The sequence below is a fragment of the Mesoplodon bidens genome, assembly GCF_964165515.1.
Source record: "Mesoplodon bidens genome assembly, chromosome: X".
Taxonomy (NCBI): domain Eukaryota; kingdom Metazoa; phylum Chordata; class Mammalia; order Artiodactyla; family Ziphiidae; genus Mesoplodon; species Mesoplodon bidens.
The window spans coordinates 92,359,636-92,385,781 of NC_138163.1; the positions used below are offsets into that span (position 1 = coordinate 92,359,636).

The 26,146-nt window shown below is 37.4% G+C and overlaps 1 protein-coding gene across 7 annotated transcripts in view; it reads right to left on the bottom strand.

The window, feature by feature from the left end:
- Window positions 1-730: 730 nt before the first annotated feature.
- The window catches only part of RRAGB (Ras related GTP binding B), a 51,411-nt gene continuing 25,995 nt past the window's right edge, over window positions 731-26,146 (bottom strand). For all 7 annotated transcript variants that reach the window (XM_081221493.1, XM_081221492.1, XM_081221494.1 and 4 more), the window contains 6 exons: window positions 15,334-15,556; window positions 12,367-12,462; window positions 10,077-10,199; window positions 3,647-3,738; window positions 2,465-2,580; window positions 731-1,224 (listed from right to left, as the gene is read on the bottom strand). In XM_081221493.1, the coding sequence (XP_081077619.1) occupies window positions 1,127-1,224; window positions 2,465-2,580; window positions 3,647-3,738; window positions 10,077-10,199; window positions 12,367-12,462; window positions 15,334-15,556 (748 nt within the window). In that variant the 3' untranslated portion in view covers window positions 731-1,126. The remainder of the gene's footprint in view (window positions 1,225-2,464; window positions 2,581-3,646; window positions 3,739-10,076; window positions 10,200-12,366; window positions 12,463-15,333; window positions 15,557-26,146) is intronic.

Here is a 26,146-nt window from a genome sequence, read left to right on the forward strand (position 1 = left end):
AAGGTGAGGTTCTGGCAGTCTGGAAGAAGTTTCTTCATGACATAGAGACAAGAAAATTGAGATGAGTCTACTCTGCTGTAGATTCCCTAAATGTTTCTGTGTTCTGTTTCAGTTCTATGGAAACTGAAAAAGGGCTCTGAGTAGTTCTAGTCAGTGTTGTCAAGCTCCATTTCTCCCAGTTCACAATGCCTCATCTTTTCCTTAAGGGATGAAGTCAAATAAACTCCCAGCCTGAGAGAGGTTTTAATACTACTTAACTAGTATAATGAAGGCACATCCCACCAGGTGTTACGGAATATATAAAATTAACCATTCCTGGACCTCATAGAAAGAAGACTTACATCTCATAAATACTATTTTCCCTCAACTTTTTATTCATTCCTTCTCCAGTTGCATCCTGAAATAGACTTTCAACACACCTCAGGCCTGGATTACTACCACAGATTCTCCGACTGCCATCAGTCAGCCTATAGGTTAACTTTCTTTCAAAATTCCTTTGTTGTTTCCTATCACATTGTACCAAAACTCTTCTGCCTAGCTTTAAGGCTATCATTTGGCTCATCCTTCCTACCAAACTTTATTTTGTACTATTTCCCAAACAGCAGGTCCCCTTCCCCTAGGATAACTGAAATTCACTTGCGCTTTCTTAGGGAAAAGTTGAAGAAACAAGGAAAAGAAAAACAGACACTGAAATCCCTAACAGCAAAAGTTTATTTACAATTGTAGTTAAGGAATATTTTTAATGCATGCCGAGAAAACAGTAATATTCCAAACGTATAGGTTACTCTCTGGTAAGGAGTACAAGATGACGTTGGGAAAGGCTTTGGCATACACAACAACTGGAATCAGGTTAACAGAACACCTGCACTATTAGAACGTTGTTATCAGAACACTTATATATCACCTACTTTATATGTCACACCAACTTCATAAACAGCTCATCTTCTAACTCATCACTGGCTATTTGAGTAAATAGCATTCAAGGTTAAACATTAAGACTGGGGAGTAGGGAAGAAATACAGAAGTCATAAGCATCACAACATTTCAGAGCCTATATATACTAATACAACATTAAGATTAAGAAACAGTATTCCAATTTTTTTCTGAAACAGCATTTGGCAATGTTTTAGCGCATGAGAAGACACTGCTTTGGTCCATCCACTCTTTCCAGCTTTTCAAAGTGTTTCCTGGCATTGCGGATATTGATCAGAGTAGCTGCAGAAGCTGAGGGTGGGGTAGGGAAGATAACCAACAGACTAAGTACAAGCAGCCAAAGGAATAATTGATTAGTAAAAACAAATCAACAAAAGAGAGCCAAATCCCTCAATGTATGTCACAGAGAACATAAGTCCCAAGTTAACCAGAGTTTAATTTTTCTGAATAAATAAAAGATTTGTTTATATTCTAAGCATAGTATTTTCAAAATAAATTTTCAAACTCTTTTGGTTTGGAGCTAATAGTAAAAAAGAACATTATCTTATGCTGTATTCTAATATTAACCTAAGATAGATAACTTAAGAGATAATTTAAACTTCTGGGAGCATCCTGGAAATACTGCTAGAACCTTTATTTCAATGGTTGTGATGGATATGGATATTATGGCATGGAAGCACCAAATATCTCTCTTTATGCCCATAACAGAAATATGTATATTTCTGTTATATATATATATAGGAATATACAATGACATATAAAATGGTTCAACATTTAATAGTTCAGAGCTTAGATTGACTAGTCTTTTAAAAATCTACCCCACATGGAGCATAAGTCATACATTTGGGTTCTTTTTCTTTAAAATCCTTAGATGTAGTAACTATACATAAGTAATTTTTTTTTTTTAAGATGTTGGGGGTAGGAGTTTATTAATTAATTAATTTATTTTTGCTGTGCTGGGTTTTCGTTTCTGTGCAAGGGCTTTCTGTAGCTGTGGCAAGCAGGGGCCACTCCTCATTGCGGTGCGCGGGCCTCTCACCATCGCGGCCTCTCCCGTTGCGGAGCACAGGCTCCAGACACGCAGGCTCAGCAGTTGTGGCCCACGGGCCCAGCCGGTCCGTGGCATGTGGGATCCTCCCAGAACAGGGCTCGAACCCGTGTCCCCTGCATTAGCAGGCAGATCCTCAACCACTGCGCCACCAGGGAAGCCCACATAAGTAATTTTTAAAGTTCCCATGAAGAAGACATAATACCCTAGAGTCTAAATTATCTTTAAGTTTCAAAATATGTCTATTAAATAAAAAGTATTTACCACTAGTACTAATTTTTTTTTTCATTGTGGTAAAATGCACATAAAATGAAATTTACCATTTTAACCATTTTTAAATGTATAGGTCAGTGGCATTAAGTACATTCACAGTGTTGTTCACTACAAATAGCTTTTCAGTATCTTTAATAATGTACTACCTCTAGGGAAATTAGTTTAAAGAATATGTGGCTTTGAACCTATGTCAGCTAAGTTTAAACTTACGAATGGATGGATCAGACATCACGACCATCACATAAGTGTTGGATGTAAAGATGTCAATGAAAGCAGCAAAGTTAGAGTTCCTGACTTCCATGCTCTGGAAAGAGGCAGCCAGCTTGCTATAGGAGAAAGGAGAAAAGCGAGTAAAGAACATAAAATAATAGCAACATAAGACATTCTTATCTTTCATGTTAAACATTTTCATAGCATTATATCTCAATCCACCACCTCATTAAGACAGTTAATCACTAATCCCACTTTGCTTTCCAAGGAAACTCTAATGACAAATTTAACACGTGCTGGAAAGTGACTTAGAAAGTGGACTAGGACTTGATACTGACTGTGAAATGAAAAGTGGGCTTAGACCTAGATTCATATTAAAAATCATGTTACCAAAGATTTCTCTAATATTTAAGAAGTTTATTCAGTTGAAATTTCCCTATCATTGAGATTAATAACTGTATCTTCTGAATGTTAGTTATGCTGAAATTCTAGAAATGATCCCATTTCTTTGAAAACAAAAAGGGTAATGATATTTATATGCCATTTGCTATTTCTTCTTTAAAATGTTAGAATAAACATGGCAGAAAGTCTCAAAGTGTGCTATGGCATAAAAGGGAAAAACTTACACTTATTCTATTGTCTGGGCATCAAAGTTTTACCAGGATAAGAATTTTGATTATTAAATCTTTACTAGATTATGATGTTCAGCCATTCCTTCTTCCTATATTCACAATGCTAAGATTCAAATTGTATTTAAACAAAGCTGAGACAATATGATCAGATATTTCTCGACTCTCTGCTTTGTGCCATTCTTGAATCAGTCCCTCACTATTTTAATTACTGTAGTTTTATAGTAAATCTTGGTATTTGGTAGGGTAAATTCTCCTTTCTTGTTTTTCAAAACTCTCTTGGACATTTTCTGTTTATCTTTTCCCAAATAGTATCAAACATCTTGAAGGGGTACTCTGCTTAGATATTTTTCATATGCTTCTTCTGCATCAGTTGACTTGGCATTAAAGATGTCTTTCACTTCAGTCAACTGTAGGCTCCCTTAGAGTTTAGCTCTATTTTTAATACAAAGAAGTATGCTGAATATAGAAGTGCAGTCTACTATAGTTATTTGAACCTCTCAAAAAATGACAATGTGTTCCATAGATAAATACATCACATAAGATCTCTTACCTGCAGCTCAGCTTAAATTGCTTAATAATGTTGCTGATTTTCTCAAATCTGTGGACATCACGCTGTTCTTTACATTGATAGTGAGAAATCACCTATGAAAAAGAGCAATGCCCTTTAAATCCATGCAGTGTTGTCATATCACACTCTACCACTCTTCAAGGCAATACATTTGTCAGTCTCTTGGTCACCCTGATTTTCAGGGTAGACTTGGCACCTGGCTTTACTGCCTCTATTCCTCTGTCCCATATCCTGTCAACATCTGCATAATTTCAACATCCCTACGGATGACCCATCCAGTACTGTTTGGTTATAATTTTATTAGATCATTTAAGTACTGTATTATCTATTTTGGTTCATTGCTGTCCCTTCTCACTTACTTTAATCATTAAATATTCATCTTATTTCAATACGATGGTCTTTGATTCAAAAAAAGTACAAATCAAAAAGGAAAAATAAAAATTCTTAGCTGTTCTTTTTTTAATATTTTATTTATCTATTTATTTGTTTATTTATTTTGGTTGTGTCAAGTCTTAATTGCAGGCACACAGGATCTTCGTCAAGGCATGTGGGATCTTTTCGCTGTGGCATGCAGGCTCTTCGTTGCGGCACTCAGGCTTCTATTTGTGGCACGTGGGCTCCAGGGTGTGTGGGCTCTGTAGTTTTCAGCATGCGGGCTCTCTAGTTGAGGTGTGCAAGCTCAGTAGTTGTGGTGCACAGGCTTAGTTGTCCCGTGGCATGTGGGATCTTAGTTCCCCAACCAGGGACTGAACCTGCATCCCCTGCACTGGAAGGTGGATTCTTTACCACTGGACCACCAGGGAAGTCCCTCTTAGCTGTTGTTGAGGTGTACTTAATGTATTTGATTTTAATGAAGGCTATAACCAAGTGGTTTTTCGTATCATATTTAAAAATCTTAACTGAAAGATTCTGACCTCTGAGGATTTACTATTTATAAATGAACCTATTCATGATGGACACCAATGCCAGCTGAAAATACTTCCCCTAACACTTTCAGATTAATGAAACCACACGAGTATTTCCCATAGGCTGATGTAAAGTCTCTAGTAGGAAGCAAAACTGAGTCATTTGCCAGAAGAAAATTCACAGGGCAATTCCCTGAAACCATGTGAAATTTTCAAAACATAATCCCTAGACCAATGGTGGAATAGGTTCCTGTTGCTTGACTTCAAGAGCTATAGTGAAAATGGTCAATCACAACTAAACTTAGCCCTCAAGAGAAAGCAAAAGCTACTTGTTACTGCCAGTGAAAAACAGAGTTTATATTAGGTTAACCTCTATGATCATGTGTGGTAGATGTGGCAGGAGAATACTGCTGAGGCAGGATTCTACCATGCCACGTGTCTCAAGATAGACAGAAGAGCTCACTTGCTTGTTGCTATTACCACTAGCAGGAAAGACAGGGCTCAGGGTAGTGAACTTCCAAGCAAGTGATCCCTGCCTATGGGCTGAGGCAGAAAGACACTCTAGTTAGGACTCCTTGTCTCAGCTGTACCAGTTAGCAGGAAGGATGACTCCCAAATATGCTACCATTAAAAATAATGTTTCTACAAAGGAAGGAGAAAAATTGTACTTTGCATTCTCTGCCCTCTGTTGGCTGCAATATCAAAAGAAATCAACGTTTAACAGTTTGCCAACTGTATGATAAACTTTGTGCTAGGGCTTAATGTTACCTTGTCCCATTTTAATCCACACAATAAACCTATGATATAGATATTATTATCTCCATTTTATAAAAGGGGAACCAAACTCAGAGAGATTAAGATATGTGTCTACCATATATATGCTGTCTACAAGAGACCCACTTCAGATCTAGGGACACATACAGACTGAAAGTAAGAGGATGGAAAAATGCATTCCATGCAAACAGAAATCAAAAGAAAGCTAGAGTAACAATACTCATATTAGACAAAATAGAGTTTCAAATAAAGAATGTTACAAGAGACAAAGAAGGATACTACATAATAATCAAGGGATCAGTCCAAGAAGAAGACATAACAATTGTAAATATATATGAACCCAACATAGGAGCACCACAATATATAAGGCAAATACTAACAGCTATAGAAAGAAAAGTCGACAGTAACACAATCATATTGGGGGACTTTAACACCCCATGTTCATCAATGTAAAGATCATCCAGACAGAAAATCAATAAGGAAACACAGGCCTTAAATGACACATTAGAATAGATGGACTTAATTGATATTTAGAGCATTTCATCCCAAAACAGCAGAATACATTCTTCTCAAGTACACATGGAACATTCTCCAGAATTGATCACATGCTGGGCCACATAGCAAGCCTTGGTAAATTTAAGAAAACTGAAATCATATCAAGCATCTTTCCCAAACACAACACTATGAGATTAGAAATCAACTACACGGAAAAAGCTGTAAAATACACAAACATATGGAGGCTAAACAATACGCTACTTAAAAACCAATGGATCACTGAAGAAATCAAAGGAATCAAAAAGTATATAGAGAAAATGAAAATGAAAGCATGAGGATCCAAAACCTATGTGACACCCCTAGACATCCCTCTAGGAGGGAAATTTATAGCAACACAATCTTGCCTCAGGAAACAAGAAAAGTCTCAAATAAGCAACCTAACCTTACACCTAAAGCAACTGCAGAAAGAAGAACACAAAGTTAATAGAAGGAAAGAAACCATAAAGATCAGAGCAGAAATAAATGAAATAGAGAGAAAGAAAACAACAGAAATGATGAATGAAACTAAAAGCTGGTCCTTTGAAAAGATGAACAAAATGGATAAACCTTTAGACAGACTCATCAAGGAAAAAAGGGAGAGGACTCAAATCAATACAATTAGGAATGAAAAAGGAGAAGCTACAACAGACACCACAGAAATACAAAGGATCATGAGAGATTACTACAAGCAACTATATGCCAATAAAATGGACAACCTAGAAGAAAAGGAGAAATTCTTCAAAAGGTACAATCTCCCAAGACTGAACCAGGAAGAAACAAAAAATATGAACAGATCAATTACAAGAATGAAGTTGAAACTGGGATTAAAAAACTCCCAACAAACCAAAGTCCAGGACCTGATGGCTTCACACGTGAATTCTATCAAACATTTAGAGAAGAGATAACACCTATCCTTCTGAAACTATTCCAAAAAATTGCAGAGGAAGGAACACTTGCAAACTCATTCTATGAGGTCACCATCACCCTGATAACCAAAAACAGACAAAGATACCACCAAAAAAGAAAATTACAGGCCAACGTCACTGGTGAACATAGATGCAAAAATAGTCCTCAACAAAATACTAGCAAACCGAATCCAACAATACATTAAAAAGGATCAGACCCAATGATCAAGTGGGATTTATCCCAGGAATGAAAGGACTTTTCAATATCCCCAAATCAATCGGTGTGATACACCACAGCAACAAACTGAAGAATAAAAACCATATGATCATCTCAATAGATGCAGAAAAAGCTCTTAACAAAATTCAACACCCATATATGAAAAAAGCTCTCCAGAAAGTGGGCACAGAGAAAACTTACCTCAACACAATAAAGGCCATATATGACAAACCTACACCTAACATCATACTCAATGGTGAAAAGCTGAAAGCATTTCCTCTAAGATCAGGAACAAGACAAGGATATCCACTGTCACCACTTTTACTGAACATAGTTTTGGAAGTCCTAGCCATGGCAATCAGAAAAGAAAAAGAAATAAAAGGAATCCAAATTGGAAAAGAAGTAAAACAGTCTCTGTCTGTAGATGACATGATACTACTATACATAGAAAATCCTAAAGATGCTACCAGAAAACTACTAGAGCTCATCAATGAATTTGGTAGTTGTAGGATACAAAATTAATACACAGAAATCTCTTGCATTTCTATACACTAACAATGAAAGATCAGAAAAAGAAATTAAAGAAACAATCCCATTTACCAGTGCAGCAAAAAGAATAAAATACCTAGAAATAAACTTACCTAAGGAGGCAAAAGACCTGTACTTCAAAAAACTATAAGATGCTGATGAAAGAAATCAAAGATGATAGAAACAGATGGAAAGAAATACCATGCTCTTGGATTAGAAGAATCAATATTGTCAAAATGATTATACTACCCAAGACAATCTATATATTCAATGCAATCCCTATCAAATTACCAAGGGCATTTTTCACAGAACTAGAACAAAAAATCTTAAAATTTGTATGGAGACACAAAAGACCCCGAATAGCAAAAGCAATCTTGAGAAAAGAAAATGGAGCTGGAGGAATCAGGATCCCTGACTTCAGACTATACTACAAAGCTAAAGTCATCAAAACAGTATGGAACTGGCACAAAAACAAATATAGATTAATGAAATAGGGTAGAAAGCCCAGAAATAAACTCACACACCATGGTCAATTAACCTATGACAATGAAGGCAAGACTATATAATGGAGAAAAGACAGTCTCTTCAATAAATAGTGCTGGGAAAACTGGACAGCTACATGTAAAAAAAATGAACATTCTTTAATACCATACACAAAAATAAACTCAAAATGGATTAAAGCCCTAAATGTAAGACTGGATACTCTAAAACTCTTAGAGGAAAACATAGGCAGAACACTGACATAAATTGCAGCAAGAGTAATGGAATACTAGAGTAATGGAAATTAAAAAACAAAAAGCAAAAAACAAATGGGACTTAACTGAACTCAAAAGCTCTTGCACAGCAAAGGAAACCATAAAGAAAGCACAAAGACAACCCATAAAATTGGAGAAAATATTTGCAAACGAGGTAGCAGACAAGGAATTAATCTCCAAAATTTACAAACAACACATGTGGCTCAGTATGAAAAAAAACAAACAACCCAATAAAAAAATGGGCAGAAGACCTAAATAGACATTTCTCCAAAGAAGACATACAGATGGCCAGGAGGCATATGAAAAGATGCTCAACATCAGTAATTATTACAGAAATGCAAATCAAAACTACAATGAGGTACCACCTCACACCAGTCAGAACGGCCATCATCAAAAAGTCTACAAACAATAAATGCTGGAGAGGGTGTGGAGAAAAGGGAACCCTCTTGCACTGTTGGTGGGAATATAAATTGGTACAGCCACCGTGGAGAACAGTGTGGAGATTACTTTAAAAACTAAAATTAGAGCTACCATATGATCCAGGAATCCCACTCCTGGGCATATATCCGGAGAAAAACATGGTTTGAAAGGATACATGCACCCCAATGTTCATTTCAGCCCCATTTACAATAGCCAAGACAGTGGAAGCAACCTAAATGTCCACTGACAGATGAATGGATAAAGAAGATGTGGTACATATATACAATGGAATATTACTCAGCCATTAAAAAGAATGAAATAATGTCATTTGCAGCAACATGGATGGACCTGGAGATTATCATACTAAGTGAAGTAAGTCAGACAAAGAAAGACAAATATCATATGATGCTGTTTATATGTGGAATCCAAGATAAATGATACAAATTAACTTGTTTACAAGACAGAAACAGACTCACAGACTTAGAGAAGGAACTTGTGGTTGCCAGGGGCGAAGGGTGGGGGTAGGGATAGATTGGGAATTTGGGATTGAGACGTACAGACTTCTATATTTAGGATAGATGGCCAACAGGGACCTACTGTATAGCATGGGGAACTCTGCTCAATATTCTGTAATAACTTAAATGAAAAAAGAATTTGAAAAAGGATAAGTGTGTATGTAAAAAACAAAAAAAGCAAGAAATGTGTCTAAAATCATGAAGCACTGGTAGAGCTCAGAAACCAATTACTTACTGTGAGCTGCTCTTAGAGTTATATTTGTTAAGCTGATCAGCAATTACTTAAGCAGTGCTTTGTGACAGCTCAAGTCAATTTTTATTAGTTATTTAAAAATTTTACTTATAAATATAATATTGGGTTTTGCATACCCCCTCATGGCCAAATACAGGTGCTAATATCATTGTTAAGCCGAATTTATAAGAAAAATAAAAATACCGACATACCTCTTTGCCCTTTCACCTCCCCATCTGAACTCTTAGCTACATCACTGAGTTGACCATTACATCTCTTCCATGTTAAAAGCTTTAAACTCAAAGAAAAATACCCATCATTTCATAATAAAAGTCAATAGGAAATAGGAATTCTTTAACACAAATGAACAATTATTCACAAAAATAATCTAAACTCTATAGTAAGGCTTACCTGCAAACATCTAAGTTTTACTAATTACTAAAGATCCACACACCAAATAACTTCTTTCAAGTTACTTGCTGACAATACTACTTTGTAAATAAGGCTATGCATGGTGAAGTAATGACAAGAGGGAAAAAGGTTCTTCCTGAAAGTGGCAACATATTCTCCGTTGCTGAATAGAAGAAGGTGAGTATGAAGTACATCTGCAGAGCAGAAAGTTCTCACCAGAAAAGTGGCTCTCTCAAATAGAAGCACTTCATCAGCCTCAATAATTTCAGCAAAATTCCTTAGGTTCATTTCCAGCTGCTGAACATTGGGAATCAGCTGATAAACAATGCTGGACCAAGCCTAACAGAACAGAAGCACAGTGTAATATTACTAACAGGTAGCCAGTCCCAGATCTTTGCAAATGAGTAAGTATACTATAACATACAGACAGCAAAATATGGTGACAATTGAGTCCCAAACAAATTCTGGCAACAAGTATAACACAAACGAAGTGAGAAAATGAAGATAATATTTGATTTTTATCCCTCAGTTGGATTTTTTAAAGTTTCAAACACTTTTGTAAAATACTTCTTTCCATTGATAATTAAAAATAAACAAATATTTAATTCCATCATATTGCCTTAGGGAAGTTGAAAACTCTGATATACTGGGCTAAAGAACTTCTAATCCAGCCATTCAAACAGATATGTAAGTCCAATAGTGTAGATTCCTCTAAAGATCAGAACCTAATAATGCTATATTTAACATACATCTAAGAATCAATTTTATGAAAATATCAGAGCCATGTAGAAAAATGACCCCCCCCTTCAATGGGATAACATACAATAGAAATTACAAGAGAAATTAGTGGCATTATCATTCCAAAAGGCTTATTGTCAGCTTTATAAATTATTGATCCAATTGAATTAAAAACAGTCCACTGCGTGTTTGCCTAAAACTGACTTCATCCAGAGGAGTATGACTAAAATAAGGAGTTGAAATTAACCACACCCTCCCTCTATTCTCTTAAGGCTCTTTTATTTGAATTTTCATTAAAATATTTCTTTCAATTTCGCTCCAATTTGTCTGGTAAGGTGTACAATGTTCTTCTCTCCCCTACTAGAGGGCAGGAACCTGGTCTTAGCCATCTGTGCGTCCAACAGCATCAAGCAGATTGCAATGAGTGCTTGTAGAATAAAACTTAATATAAAAATTTATGTCAGCTCTATGCAACGTTGATGTAAGAGAGAGTAGAGCCATGTCTCTGTTCCAATTAGTTTTATTACTTAGGCATGGGGGTTCAGGTTCCAAGTTCCCAGGTCGGTGTTAATGTCACTGCTGAATTTACCTTGGAGAAGGCACCAAAGCTAACCACAGCAGAGACATTGTCACTCACAGCAGTGTTGTGATTAGCCAATTGTCTTTGGTCGTGTTATGTATTGCCATCCTTCACACCGCAGTTGGTTCTTATCAGTGCGTCATGTCCATCCTTATTCACGGTTACCTGTTCTATGGGAATAAGGCTTTGAGAGAAATTCGGCCCAAATTAATCTAGAACAGTATTTCCTAGATAGGTATCTCAAAATGATCTGTTATTAGAGCGAGGCTGGGTCAACATATTGGGGGGAAAATGAATTAGTTAAAAAAATAAATCAGTGGCTATGTTTAAAGTCCAATTGTTTTTCTCCTTGGCAAATCAGGTTTCTGTGCTTTTGGTTGTAGATACTTGTCAGATGGAGTTGATACTGAGGCTGTAGCTACAAGTCACAGAGAAGGATGCTTTCCTACCCAGACTTGTCAATGGATACCAGAAGCAGTCTGACCACAGGAGGACCCAAAAGGAGCCAGTCTTTCAAATCACTAAATCAGTGGGAGAAAGGGAGGAAGCAGGATAAGGAGCCCATGTGCCAATAAGGTAATTTCAGCTTCAACCATAACACAGCTATTGTTTGTAACCTCTACAACTACTACAAGTAGTGTAGCATCCATTCCACCAATGGGAACAATCTCTCTGGTTGAAAGAATGCTAGTCTCTAATTTGGCATGAAAGTTGAAGCTATCATACTCTAGAAATAACATATCCCATTCTAAGACTCCCTTCTCCAATCTCTCCCCTAAATACTGTTCTTCTATTGCCATCCAAACTTAGGCAGACTAGCTTATATCCTGTAGAGGTACCTGAATATTAGATACAATTCCAGTCAGCACTGAGACCACAACAGGTCAAAATGGATGATGGCCAGTGAAACCTCTACTGTCATGAAGATCTGTATCAAATTAATCAGGACCAAACTGGGTTAATTCAGTGTGATCTGATAGGTATGTCGACCCAATCTAAGATCAAAACCAAAATTTCTTAAGGTTAAATTGGGTATTTTTCAAACAATTTATTGTAGATTATTTCTTCTTTTGGCTCAACAAATCTAGATGGCTATGAAAGAGTTTAAAATCTTTTAGTTTTGATAATACCCTTCTAGCTTTTTTTTTCATGCTCTTTAAATGAGAGAACTCAGGGAAACATACACACCTTATAGAGAGTTTCATCCCAGATAGATGTTCGGAAGCAAGAACATTCCAATGGGCGAGACAAACGCCTCAGATCTTCTTCTCGCTCTTTAAAAATCTGAAGTAAATAGACCAACATACTGGTCAGCATATAACTAACAGCTCTCCTCTCTCACTGCAAAATCTGAGGTGTAATATTTTAGCATATTTTAAACAAGGGCATTTCGTTTTTCCTCAGAGGAATTTTTAAATGTGTACGTTACTTTACAGACTAGGATGGCAGAAATGATTTCAAGTCAGGTCTACAAAGTGCAACGGCTACTAGAATTCTTCAGGACTGTGCTGCTTGTTCTGAGTACTCACTGAGAACACTATGCTGGAAAATAAAATTTACCATACAGAGGAATCTTAATAAAATATATCTAACATTCCAAATAATCCAATCGGGGTCATTTTTAAGATATCTATACCAATATCAAGATTTTATAAATCAAAATACTTCAACTTTTGTAGATATCTTACTCTCATACACACATGCATACACATATATTATTTCTGTATGGACTGTATTTATTTGGCTACATAGATATAACAACGCCTTACACACAAATATCTATTCTTGGCTATGTATCTATCTATATATATGCCCATATATACATGGAAAAATATCTATTTATACAAATATAAACACATACACAGATATTTTCCAGGACTGGGTGGGCTTATAGTGAGTGCACTGTTCACACTGTGATGGATAATTTTATGCAACAACTAGGTTAGGCCACAATACCCAGACATTTGGTTAAACACCAATTTAGATGTTGCTATGAAGGTATTTTTTAGATGAGATTAATATTTAAATCAGTGGACTTTTAGTAAAGCAGATCCCCCTCCATAATATGGGTAAGCTTTATATAACCAGTTGAAGGCCTTAAGAGAAAAAGACTGCCATTCCCCAGGAAGAGGGAATTCTGCCATCCAGACTGCCTTCTGACTCAAGCTGCAACAAGGGTCTCTCCCTATCAGTCGGCCCTGCAGATTTCAGACTTGCCAGCCTCCACAATCACATGAGTCAATTCCTTAAAAGTAATCAGTCTCTCTCTTATTCTCACTCTCTCTCCCTCTCTCTACACACACACACACACACACACACACGCACTTCTTATTGGTTTTGTTTCTCTGAGGAACCCTGACTAATACACACACATAGAGGGAAACGCCTATCTTGCTTGAAACTGATATTCAGGGAAGCACCCTAGCCATTTTATTCCAAAACCTCCAAGTCTGAAACTTTAATGAAAGAGAGTATACTTTTCTTAATTAAGCTTAAAATCCCACAAAGAATATTAATGTATCTTTGGGGATATTTACATAAGCATTTCGAAAACAATATGTTGATCACTAAAAATTACAAGTAATTAAAAAATCCATAAGGAGGTCATTTATTGGAATGCTCTAGGTTTTTCTGTTGCAAATTGGGCCAGGGAAACAAAACAAAAAACAGTAATAATAACAAACCCCTCACAAGCTCAAGATCAAGCTACATACAGAATTTTCTGCTGAATTAAAACAGAATTGATACGTAGTGAGAGGGAGAAGGAACTAAAAAGAATACTCAAAAGTCCTTTTCAGAGTCAAATACGGAACCCTGTCAAGTGGTTTCTGAAAGCCTGTAAGCTAATCTAGAAACACCAAAACATACTCAAATACTGGAACACTGAAGGCAATCCTGTAACTAATTATGGAAAAAAAAGTATTCCTGACCACAGTTATTACCAAAAAATTCTTAAGTTAAAGGGGATCCTTAGACTCCTAGGTTCCAACCCAAAGAGGAACTGTATTCTTCCACATCACCAGCATATTCTAAAACTGCTTTCCTCAACTTTACCCTTGGAAATAGAGGATCTTCTCTTTCAGCTTAGACTTTAAAATCCAATCCTCTTATTTTATATGGAGCAAACTAAAGCTAGACTCTATTTGTGACTTGCCAGTTCTGGGGTCTCATAGCTAGCTAGGAGTTTGCCCTTTCTACTGTGTCTTTTCTGGTTTAAATTTATGTGTACCAACTCCCATGCTAGAAAAGAAAATATACCATATCAGTGCAATTATGAGGGCCTTGGCATTGTGCCTAACACAGTATAGTTGGCATTTGAATTGGTGCATACCAGTTTCCTAGGTCAACCTAGTGAGCTATGACCTTTCTTTATCTCACCCCTGGTGGGTCTTCTGGCCTTGACAATAACTGCCTGCTCTAAAGGACAGTAAAACAGTGGTAGCAAATATATTTTAAAAATACATAAAGCTGCTTAGTGATATCACACGGTCAGGATCCTTTCCCAAATTTGAAGATTATTTGCTAAATGAACATTATATTTCCCTTACCACCATGGAACATTTGTTTATAAGTTTTTTTTTTTTTTTCGGTACGCGGGCCTTGCAGTGCTGTGGCCTCTCCATTGCGGAGCACAGGCTCCAGACGCGCAGGCTCAGCGGCCATGGCTCACGGGCCCAGCCGCTCCACAGCATTTGGGATCCTCCCGGACCGGGGCACAAACCCACGTCCCCTGCATCGGCAGGCGGACTCCCAATCACTGTGCCACCAGGGAAGCCCCAAAGCTTTTTTTTTTTTTTCCCCTGCGGTACATGGGCCTCTCACTGTTGTGGCTTCTCCCGTTGCAGAGCACAGGCTCTGGACGCACAGGCTCAGCAGCCATGGCTCACGGGCCTAGCCACTCTGTAGCATGTGGGATCTTCCCGGACCGGGGCACGAACCTGTGTCCCCTGCATCGGCAGGCGGACTCTCAACCACTGCGCCACCAGGGAAGCCCTGTTTATAAGTGTTTTTAAAAACAAATGTCAACTTCATTTTGAAAGCTTATGCTGAGATTTTTTTTTCCTAAAAAGAATGGTACAAATTTACCTATATCCCTACAGAAGAAGTCTACAAAGGATGTCAATTATTTGGTGCACCACCCTTTCTATTTCTTACCAGGTCTCGTTGATCCTCCTGTACCAGATCCATTTTATGCACCAAGCAAAAGATTTTGGCATCTGGAGAATTCTGCAGAATGGCCTCCAGGCATGACTGGTAATAGTGCATGTCCTTTTCCAGTTCTCGGCTTTCCACATCAAATACATAAATCAGAACCTCCACATTACGGAAGATGTTGTCTCGTTGGCTGGTGAAATAATTTTCCATGAAGGTGTCCTGTCTAGTAGGAAAAAAAATCTAGGTAATAAGCAAGTCATCACTTAATCACTCCTATTTATGATCTATTTTTGTTGGCTTAATCAGTGTGAAAGATAATCCTAAAGCTTCAAATTAAAGGGAAAATGATAGCAAATTAGGATGGCCTCACCTTCTTACTTCTAAGGCCACATCTTGTGCCACCTTTTGCTCCTCTCCTTGTGTTCCAAATATACTTTGACCTTCCCTCAGTTCTAGTGGCCCATGGTCTATCCACCGAGGGGCCTTTACATGTGCTTTACACTCTGTCTCACAATCTATCCCCTTAATTTTTGTGTGTGTGTGTGGTATGCGGGCCTCTCACCGTTGTGACCTCTCCCACTGTGGAGCACAGGCTCCGGATGCACAGGCTCAGCGGCTATGGTCCACGGGCCCAGCCGCTCCATGGCACGCAGGATCCTCCCAGACCAGGGCACGAACCCGCGTCCCCTGCATTGGCAGGCGGACCCTCAACCACTGCGCCACCAGGGAAGCCCTCCCCTTACTTTTATACCTAATTAACTCCTACTTGTTCCACTGGATTTCAGTTCAATTCATACTTCCTCACAGAAAATATCCCTGACCTCACTGACTTGGGCAAATCTAGTCACCATAGGCAATTATACTAACACACTGGTTTTATTTTTAACACTCACCGCAAGTGTGATATTATACATATTTGTGTGAGTTTTTAATTAGTGGCATTCAATCCCCTAGACAGCAAGCTCCATGAAGGTAAGGACCATGTCTGTTACAGTTTGACATTGTTTCCCAGCTTTTAGCATAGAGCTTGCCACAGAGTAGTTGCTCAATGAATATTTACTGAATGAATAATTAGTCAAACACTCTAAACTATATGAAAATGGCTCCAAGTTAACTTTTTAGCAGAATGTTCCTCTTTGCTCCTTAGGCTGTGTGTTGCTTCCCAAGAAATTCTCAATTGCCAGCTGGCTAGAAGAATACAGTAGTGTTCTGTCCTAAACAAAAAAATCAAGGGGTGGCATCAACAATATGGTGGAATGAAAAGCTACCTCTGTCTCTCCCCTTCAATCTACAACCACTAAAACATTCACAACTCAACAAAGGTACTTTTGTCCAACACACCAGGATGCTAGAGTATTCCACACACCTGTACATCTAAAGGTGGACGGACTGGAACAGATAGAGGAGGCAGAACTGAAGGAACGGTAGAGGTAGTGTCTATAATCCTGGCCCTCTGGCCATGGCAGCTAAGCCTGCAGCCCCAGAGAACCTGGTAGCAGCAGAGCAGACAGCACACACAACAACAGCCTCCTGGCTGCAGTGGCACCCATGGCCACATCTAACTGTACAGCAGTGGGAATGGGGCCTGCGGTCCTGTCCCTCCAGCCACTGAGGTGCCCAAGTCTCCAGCCCCCCTGCTCTCCCACCAGCAGTGGCAGAGCCTAAGAACCTTAGAAAACCAGATAGGGAAGAAGCACTGGTATGACCCTGGTTCCCTCCACCCCTTCCCCCTGTGGTGGCTGAGCCTGTGACTCAGAGGATCCTGGAAGCAAGGGAAGAACCCACCATCCAGGTGAACCAGGTAGCTTCTGCCAGTGACATAGGCAGAAGCAAGCTGCCAATGACCATGAAAACACCAGAAGTGATAATGAGAGTTGGGACAGGGGGCACACCTCTGACAGAGGCAGCTCAGGTAAGAGAAACCAAAAACTTGTGCTATAGTGCCACCTATGGATAAAGAAAAGACCCCTAATCTCTAACTTGTCTCACTTCACACGATCTGGCAGAAGGAAGTACCATGAAGAAGCACAGTAACACCGCACCACAAAAAGAAAATGACAATTCTCCAGAAACCAAAGTTAAAGTCACAGAATAATGTGATCTGATAGAGAATTTAAAATAGCTGTCATGAAGAAATTCAACAAGCTACATGAAAACTCAGAAAGGCACATCAATTAGCTCAGGAGTAAAATTAATAAACAGGAATGCTTTACCAAAAAGGTTGAAACTAAAAAAAAAAAAAAGAACTAAAATTCTGGAGCTGAAAAACTCAATAAATGAGATAAAGAATGCATTAAAAAGCACTGGAAATAAAGCAGACCATATGGAAGAGAGAATTAGTGAGTGTGAAGATAGAAATCTAGAAAAGATACAAGTAGAAGAGGAAAGAAAAATAAGATGCAAAAAAATGAGGAAATTCTACAAGAGCTATCTGACTCTTAGGTAGGGCAACATTAGGATGATGGACATCACCAAAGGAGAAAAGAGGGAGAAGGGAGCAGAGAGTTTATTTAAACAAATAATGGCTGAGAATTTCCTAAACTGTGCAAGGCACTGGATATACAAGTCCATGAAGCTAAGAGAACACGTGATTACCTCAATGCAAAAAGACCTTCTCCAAGACACATATTAAAACTGCCAAAAGTCTATGACAAGGAAACAATTTTGTAGGCAGCCAGGGAGAAAAAAATGGTGAACTACAAAGGAACCCAAATTAGGCTATGAGCAGATTTCTAAGCAGAAACTCTACAGGTCAGGTGGGAATGGAATGACATTATCAAAATACTAAAAGATAAAAGTTGTCACCCAAGAATACTATATCCACCAAAGTTATCATTCAGATATGAAGGAGAAGTAAAGACATTCACAGACAAACAAAAGCTGAGGCAGTTCATCAACACTAGACCTGCCTTACAAGAGATGTTGAACAGAGGTCGTACACCAGAAACAAAGACAAAAGTACACAAAACTTGCAGTAAGGTGATAGACAGACAGAATCAGAAGATTTCAACTATTTACCAGAAAAGGTTCTTAAACACTTTATTACAGTATAAAGGTTAAAAAAGGGAGAAAATGCAGAAAAAATAACTATAGCTACTTCAATTTGGTAACAAACTTACAATGTAAAAAGGGAAAGTTTGAGACAACAAAAACACAAAAGGGGAAGAGGAAAACCATACAGTTAAATGAAGATAAGATGCTATCAGCAGAAAAAAACTATTTATCCATGTGACATTTGATACAAACTTCATGTTAATTACAAAACATAAATCTAGAACAGAGACACAAAACAAAATGAGGAAACTGAGAAAAATATCATAGAAAACCACCAAACAAAAATGGAAGACAAAAACACAAGGAAAAAGAAACAGTGAGACCGTCCTGAGGAAAGGGAAGTTGGAGACTGAGTTGGTCACCACATTGGGATGCTCCTGGTAGGGAAGCAGCACAGAAACGACCGTGTGGCTGACAGGGTCTTGGTGTTCCATCTGGGTGTCAGGCCTGAGACTCAGAGGTGGGAGAGCCAAGTCCAGGACATTGGACAACCAGAGACCTCCCAGCCTGACTTAATATCAAACGATGAAAGCTCTCACAGAGATCTCCATCTCAATGCAAAGACCCAGCTCCACTGAACAACCAGCAAAATACAGTGCTGGACAACCTATGCTAAACAACTAGCAAGTCAGGAACACAAGCACACCCACTAGCAGAGAGGCTGCCTAAAATCATACAAAGTTCACAGACAACCCATACCACACCACCGGGCATGGCCCTGCCCAGCAGAAAGAAAAGATCCAGTCCCACCCACGAGAACACAGGTACCAGTCCCCTCCACCAGGAAGCCTACAGAAGCCACTGAACCAACGTCACCCACTGGGGGCAGACACCAAAACAATGGGAACTACGAACCAGCAACCTACAAAAAGGAGACCCCAAACACAGTAAGTTAAAAAAAAGAGAGAAGACAGAGAAAAATGCATGAGATGAAGGAGCAATGTAAAAACACACCAGACCAAACAAATGAAGAGGAAACAGGCAGTCGACCTGAAAAACAATACAGAGTAATGAGAGTAAAGATGATCCAAAATCTTGGAAACAGAAGGTAGAAAAGGCAAAAAAAAAAAAAAATTTCACAAGGACCTAGAAGAATTAAAGAGCAAACAAACAATGATGAACAACACAATAAATGAAATTAAAAATTCTTTAGAAGCAATCAACAGCAGAATAACTGAGGCAGAAGAATGGATAAGTGACCTGGAAGATAAAATAGTGGAAATAACTGCCACAGAGCAGAATAAAGAAAAAAGAATGAAAAGAATTGAGGACAGGTTCACAGACCTCTGAGACAACATTAAACACACGAACATTCGAATTATAGGAGTCCCAGAAGAAGAAGAGAAAAAGTAAGGGTCTAAGAAAATATTTGAAGGGATTCTAGTTGAAAACTTCTCTAACATGGGAAAAGAAATAGTCAATCAAGTACAGGGAGCGCAGAGAATCCCATACAGGATAAATCCAAGGAGAAACATGCCAAGACACATATTAATCAAACTATCAAAAATTAAATACAAAGAAAAGACACTAAAAGCAGCAAGGGTAAAGCAACAAATAACATAGAATGGAATCCCATAAGGTTAACAGCTGATCTTTCAGCACAAACTCTGCAAGCCAGAAGGGAGTGGCAGGACATATTTAAAGTGATGAAAGAGAAAAACCTACAACCAAGATGACTCTACACAGTAAGGATGTCATTCATATTCAACAGAGAAATTAAAATATTTACTGACAAGCAAAAGCTAAGGGAATTCAGCACCACCAAAACAGCTTTACAACACATGCTAAAGGAACTTCTCTAGGCAGGAAACAGAAGAGAAGGAAAAGCCCTACAATAACAAACCCAAAACAATTAAGAAAATGGTAATAGGAACATACATGTCAGTAGCTACCTTAAATGTAAATGGATTCAATGCTCCAATCAAAACACATAGACTGGCTGAACGGATTCAAAAACAAGACCCATATATATGCTACCTACAAGAGACTCACTTCAGACCAAGGGACACATAAAGACTGAAACTGAAGGGGTGGAAAAAGATATTCCATGAAAATGGAAATCAAAAGAAAGCTGGAGCAGGAATTCTCATATCAGACAAAATAGTCTTTAAAATACAGACAAGAGACAAAGAAGGACACTCATGATGATCAAGGGATCAATCTAAGAAGAAGTGAAAACAACTAAGTATTTATGTACCCAACATAAGAGCACCTCAATACAAAAGGCAAATACTAACAGGCATAAAAGGGGAAATCGACAGTAACAACAATAGTAGGGGACTTTAACATCTCACTTTCACCAATGAACAGAGATCATCCAAAATAAAAATAAATAAGGAAACACAAGTCTTAAATGACACATTAGATAAGATGGACTTAATTGATATTTATAGTACATTCCATTGAAAAACAACAGAATATGTTTTGTTCCCAAGTGCTCATGGAACATTCTGCAGGATAGATTCATATCTTTGGTAAAATCAAGCATGGGTAAATTAAAAAAATTGAAACCATGTCAAGTATCTTTTCCAACCACAACACTATGAGACTAGGTATGAATTACAGTAAAAAAAAAAACTGTAAAAAATACAAACACATGGAGGCTAAACAATACACTACTTCATAACCAAGAAATCATTGAAAAAATTCAAAGAGGAAATAAAAAAATACCTAGAAACAAATGACAATGAAAACATGATGATCCAAAACCTATGGGATGCAGCAAAAGCAGTTTTAAGAGGGAAGTTTATAGCAATACAACCCTACCACAAGAAACAAGAAACATCTCAAATAAACAACCTAATGTTACACCTAAAGCAATTAGAGAAAGGAGAACACAAAAACCCCAAAGTGAGCAGAAGGAAAGAAATCATAAAGATCAGCTCAGAAATAAAAAGAAATGAAGGAAACGATAGCAAAGATCAATAAAACTAAAGGCTGGTTATTTGAGAAGATAAACAAAATTGATAAACTGTTAGCCAGACTCATCAAGGAAAAAAGGGAGAAGACACAAATCAACAAGACTAGAAATGAAAAAGAAGAAGTAACATCTGACACTGCAGAAAGACAAAGGATCATAAGAGATTACTACCAGCAACTATATGCGAATAAAATGGACAACCTGGAAGAAATGGACAAATTCTTAGAAAAGCACAACCTTTCAAGATGGAACCAGGAAGAAATAGAAAATATAAACAGACCAATCACAAGCACTGAAATTAAAACTGTGATTAAAAATCTTCCAACAAACAAAAGTCCAGGACCAGATGGCTTCACAGGTGAATTCAACCAAACATTTAGAGAAGAGCTAACACCTAACCTTCTCAAATGCTTCCAAAATACAGCAGAGGGAGTAATACTCCCAAACTCATTATATGAGGCTACCATCACCCTGATACCAAAACTAGACAAAGATTTTACAAAAAAAGAAAACTACAGGCCAATATCACCGATGAACATAGATGCAAAATTTCTCAACAAAATAGTAGCAAACAGAATCGAACAGCACATTAAAAGGATCATACACCATAATCAAGTGGGGTTTATCGCAGGAATGCAAGAATTCTTCAATATATGCAAATCAATCAACGTGATACACCATATTAAGAAACTGAAGGAGAAAAAACATATGATAATCTCAATAGATGCAGAAAAAGCTTACAACAAAATTCAACACCCATTTATTATAAAATCTCTCCAGAAAGTAGGCATAGAGGGAACTTACCTCAACATAATAAAGGCCATATATGACAAACCCACAGCCAACATCGTTCTCAATGGTGAACAAATGAAACCATTTCCTCGTAGGTCAGCAACAAGACAAGGTTGCCCACCTGCACCACTATTATTCAACATTGTTTTGGAAGTTTTAGCCACGGCAATCAGAGAAGAAAAGGAAATAAAAGGAATCCAAATCAGAAAAGAAGAAATAAAACTGCCACAGTTTGCAGATGGCATGATACTATACACAGAGAATCCTAAAGATGCTACCAGAAAACTGCTGGAGCTCATCAATGAATTTGGCCAAGTTGCAGGATGCAAAATTAATGCACTGAAATCTCTGGCATTCCTATACACTAAGGATGAAAAATCTTAAAGAGAAAATACAAAAACACTCCCATTTACCACTGCAACAAGAAGAATTAAATACCTAGGAATAAACCTATCTAAGGAGACAAAAGACCTGTATGCAAAAAACTATAAGACACTGATGAAAGAAATTAAAGATGATACAAAAAGATGGAGAGATATACCATGTTCTGGGATTGGAACAATCAACACTGTGCAAATGACTTTACTACCCAAAGCAATCTACAATTCAATGCAATCTCTATCAAACTACCAATGGCATCTTTCACAGAGGTAGAACAAAAAAATTCACAATTTGTATGGAAACACAAAAGACCCCGAATAGCCAAAGCACTCTTGAGAAAGAAAACTGGAGCTGGAGGAATCAGGCTCCCTAATTTCAGAATATACTACAAAGCTACAGTAATCAAGACAGTATGGTACTGGCACAAAAACAGAAATACTGATCAATGGAACAAGATAGAAAGCCCAGAGATAAACCCACACAAATATGGTCACCTTATCTTTGATAAGGGAGTCACAAATATACAATGGAGAAAACACAGTCTCTTCAGTACAGGGTGCTGGGAAAACTGGACAGGTACATGTAAAAGAATGAAATTAGAACACTTCCTAACACCAAACACAAAAGTAGACTCAAAATGGATTAAAGACCTAAATGTAAGGCCAGACACTATAAAACTCTTAGAGGAAAACATAGGCAGAATACTCTATGGCATAAAACACAGCAAGTTCCTTTTTGACCCACCTCCTAGAGAAGTGGAAATAAAAATAAAAATAAACAAATGAGACCTAATGAAACTTAAAGGCTTTTGCACATCAAAGGAAACCATAAAGAAGACGAAAAGACAATCCTCCAAATGGGAGAAAATATTTGCAAACGAAGCAGCTGACAAAGGTTTAATCTCCAAAATACAGAAGTAGCTCATGCAGCTCAATATCAAAAAAACAAACAACCCAATGCAAAAATGGGCAGAAGACCTAAATAGACATTTCTCCAAAGAAGATATACAGATTGCCAACAAACAAATGGAAGAATGCTCAACATCATTAATCATTAGAGAAATGCAAATCAAAACTACAATGAGATATCATCTCACACCAGTCAGAATGGCCATCATCAAGAAATCTAGAAACAATAAATGCTGGAGAGGGTGTGGAGAAAAGGGAATACTCTTGCACTGCTGGTGGGAATGTGAATTGGTACAGCCACTATGGAGAACAGTATGGAGGTTCCTTAAAAAAATATAAATAGAACTACCATACGACCCAGCAATCCCACTACTGGGCATATACCCTGAGAAAACCATAATTCAAAAATAGTCATGTACCAAAATGTTCATTGCAGCTCTATTTGCAATAGCCAGGAGATGGAAGCAACCTAAGTGTCCATCAACAGATTAACGGATAGAGTAGATGTGGCATATATATACAATGGAATATTACTCAGCCATAAAAAGAAATGAAATAGAGTTATTTTTAGTGAGCTGGATGGACCTACAGTCTGTCATACAGAGTGAAGTCAGAAAGAGAAAAACAAATACCATATGCTAACACATATATATGGGATCTTAAAAAAAATGGTTCTGACAAACCTAGGGGCAGGACAGGAATAAAGACGCAGACACAGAGAATGGACTTGAGGACATGGGGAGGGTGATGGGTAAGCTGGAATGAAGTGAGAGAGCAGCACTGACATATATACATTAACAAATCTTGTACAGCAGAAACTAACACAACATTGTAAAGCAATTATACTCCAATAAAGATGTTAAAAAAAGAAACAATGATAGTATAGAACAAACAGAAATCAGAAGATAAAATGGCAGTACTAAGTACTCATCCATCAATAATCACCCAAAATGTAAATGAACTGAATTCACCAATCAAAAGACACACAGTAGCTGGAGAGGCTATGAAACAATACTCAACTCTGTGCTGCCTCCATGAGATTCACCTCAGATCTATAGGCTTTTTGTAAACAGACAGAAGATGATAGTCTTAGCGAATGTCAGTGAAAACAAAGTGGGTGTAGCCATACTCATATCACACAAAATGGACTTCAAGCCGAAAAAGGGTAGTAAGAGATAAAAATGACATAACAGTGATTAATATGGGAGCACCAAAATATATAAAGAAATTATTAACAGAAGTAAGAAAACAAATTGACAGCAATGTGATAATAGTAGGGAACTTTAACACCAATACCCCACTTACATCAATGGATAGATCATCCAGACAGATGGCCTTAAATGAAGGAAACACTGACCTTAAATGAAATATCAGACCAGATGGATTTGATAGATTTGTACAGAACATTCCATCGAAATGCAGCAGAATACAAATCTTTCTGCACATGGAAGTTTCTGAGAGATAGACCATATGTTGTAACACAAAACAAGGCTCAATAAATTTAAGAAGACTGAAATCATATCAAGCATCTTTTCTGACAATGGTATGAAACTAAAATCAACTACAAGAATAAAGCTGGAAAAATAACAAATATTTGGAGACTGAACAACATGTTACTGAACAATATTGGGTCAATGAAGAAATCAAAGGAGAAATCGAAAACTACCTGAAGGCAAATGAATATATGACATACCACAATCTATGTGATCCAGCAAAGTGGCACAAATAGGGAAGTTTATAGTAATACAGGCCTACCTCAAGAAACAAGAAAAATCTCAAATAAATAACTTTACACCTAAAGGAACTAGAAAAAGAAGAACAAAGCCCAAGATCAGTAGACGAAAGTAAATAACAAAGGTCAGAGCAGATATAAATAAAATAGAGACTAAAAGGACTAGAGAAAAGGTCAATGAAATTAACAGTGGGTTCTTTTGAAGGATAAAAAAACCTGACAAACCTTTAGCTAGACTCACAAAGAAGAAAGAGAGAAAATCCTGATTAAAAAAACAGAAATAAAAGAGAAGAGTAACAAAAGATACCACAGAAATACAAAGGATTATAAGAGAATACTATGAACAGTATATTCCAACAAATTGGACAACCTAGAAGAAATGGACAAATTCTTAGAATCATACAACCTTCTATAACAGAACCATGAAGAAATAGTTTGAATAGACTGATCATTAGTACAGAGATTGAAACAGTAATCAAAGAGCCACCAAAAGAACAAAGTCCAGGACCACATGGTTTCACAGATGAATTCTACCAAACATTCAAGGAAGATTTAATACCTATCCTTCCCAAGCTACTCCAAAAAACTGAAGAGAAGGGAACACTTCTTAACTCATTTTATGGGGCCAACATTACCATGATGCCAAAACCAGACAAAGCCAACACACACAAAAAGAAAATTACAAGCCAATATCTCTGATGCACACAGATGCAAAAATCCTCAATAAAATAATAGCAAACCAAATACAATGCATTAAAAGCATCATGCACCATGATCAGGTGGGATTTATTCCAGTTATACAAGGATGGTTCAACACCTGCAAATCAAGCCATGTGATATACCACATTAACAAAATAAAGTATAAAAATCATGATTATCTGAGTAACTGCAGAAAAAGCATTTGACAAGATTCAACACACATTTATGATAAAACTCTCAATAAAGTAGGTATAAAAGGAATGTACCTCAACATAATAAAGGCCATATATGAAATACCCAGAGCTAACATCATATTCAATGGTGAAA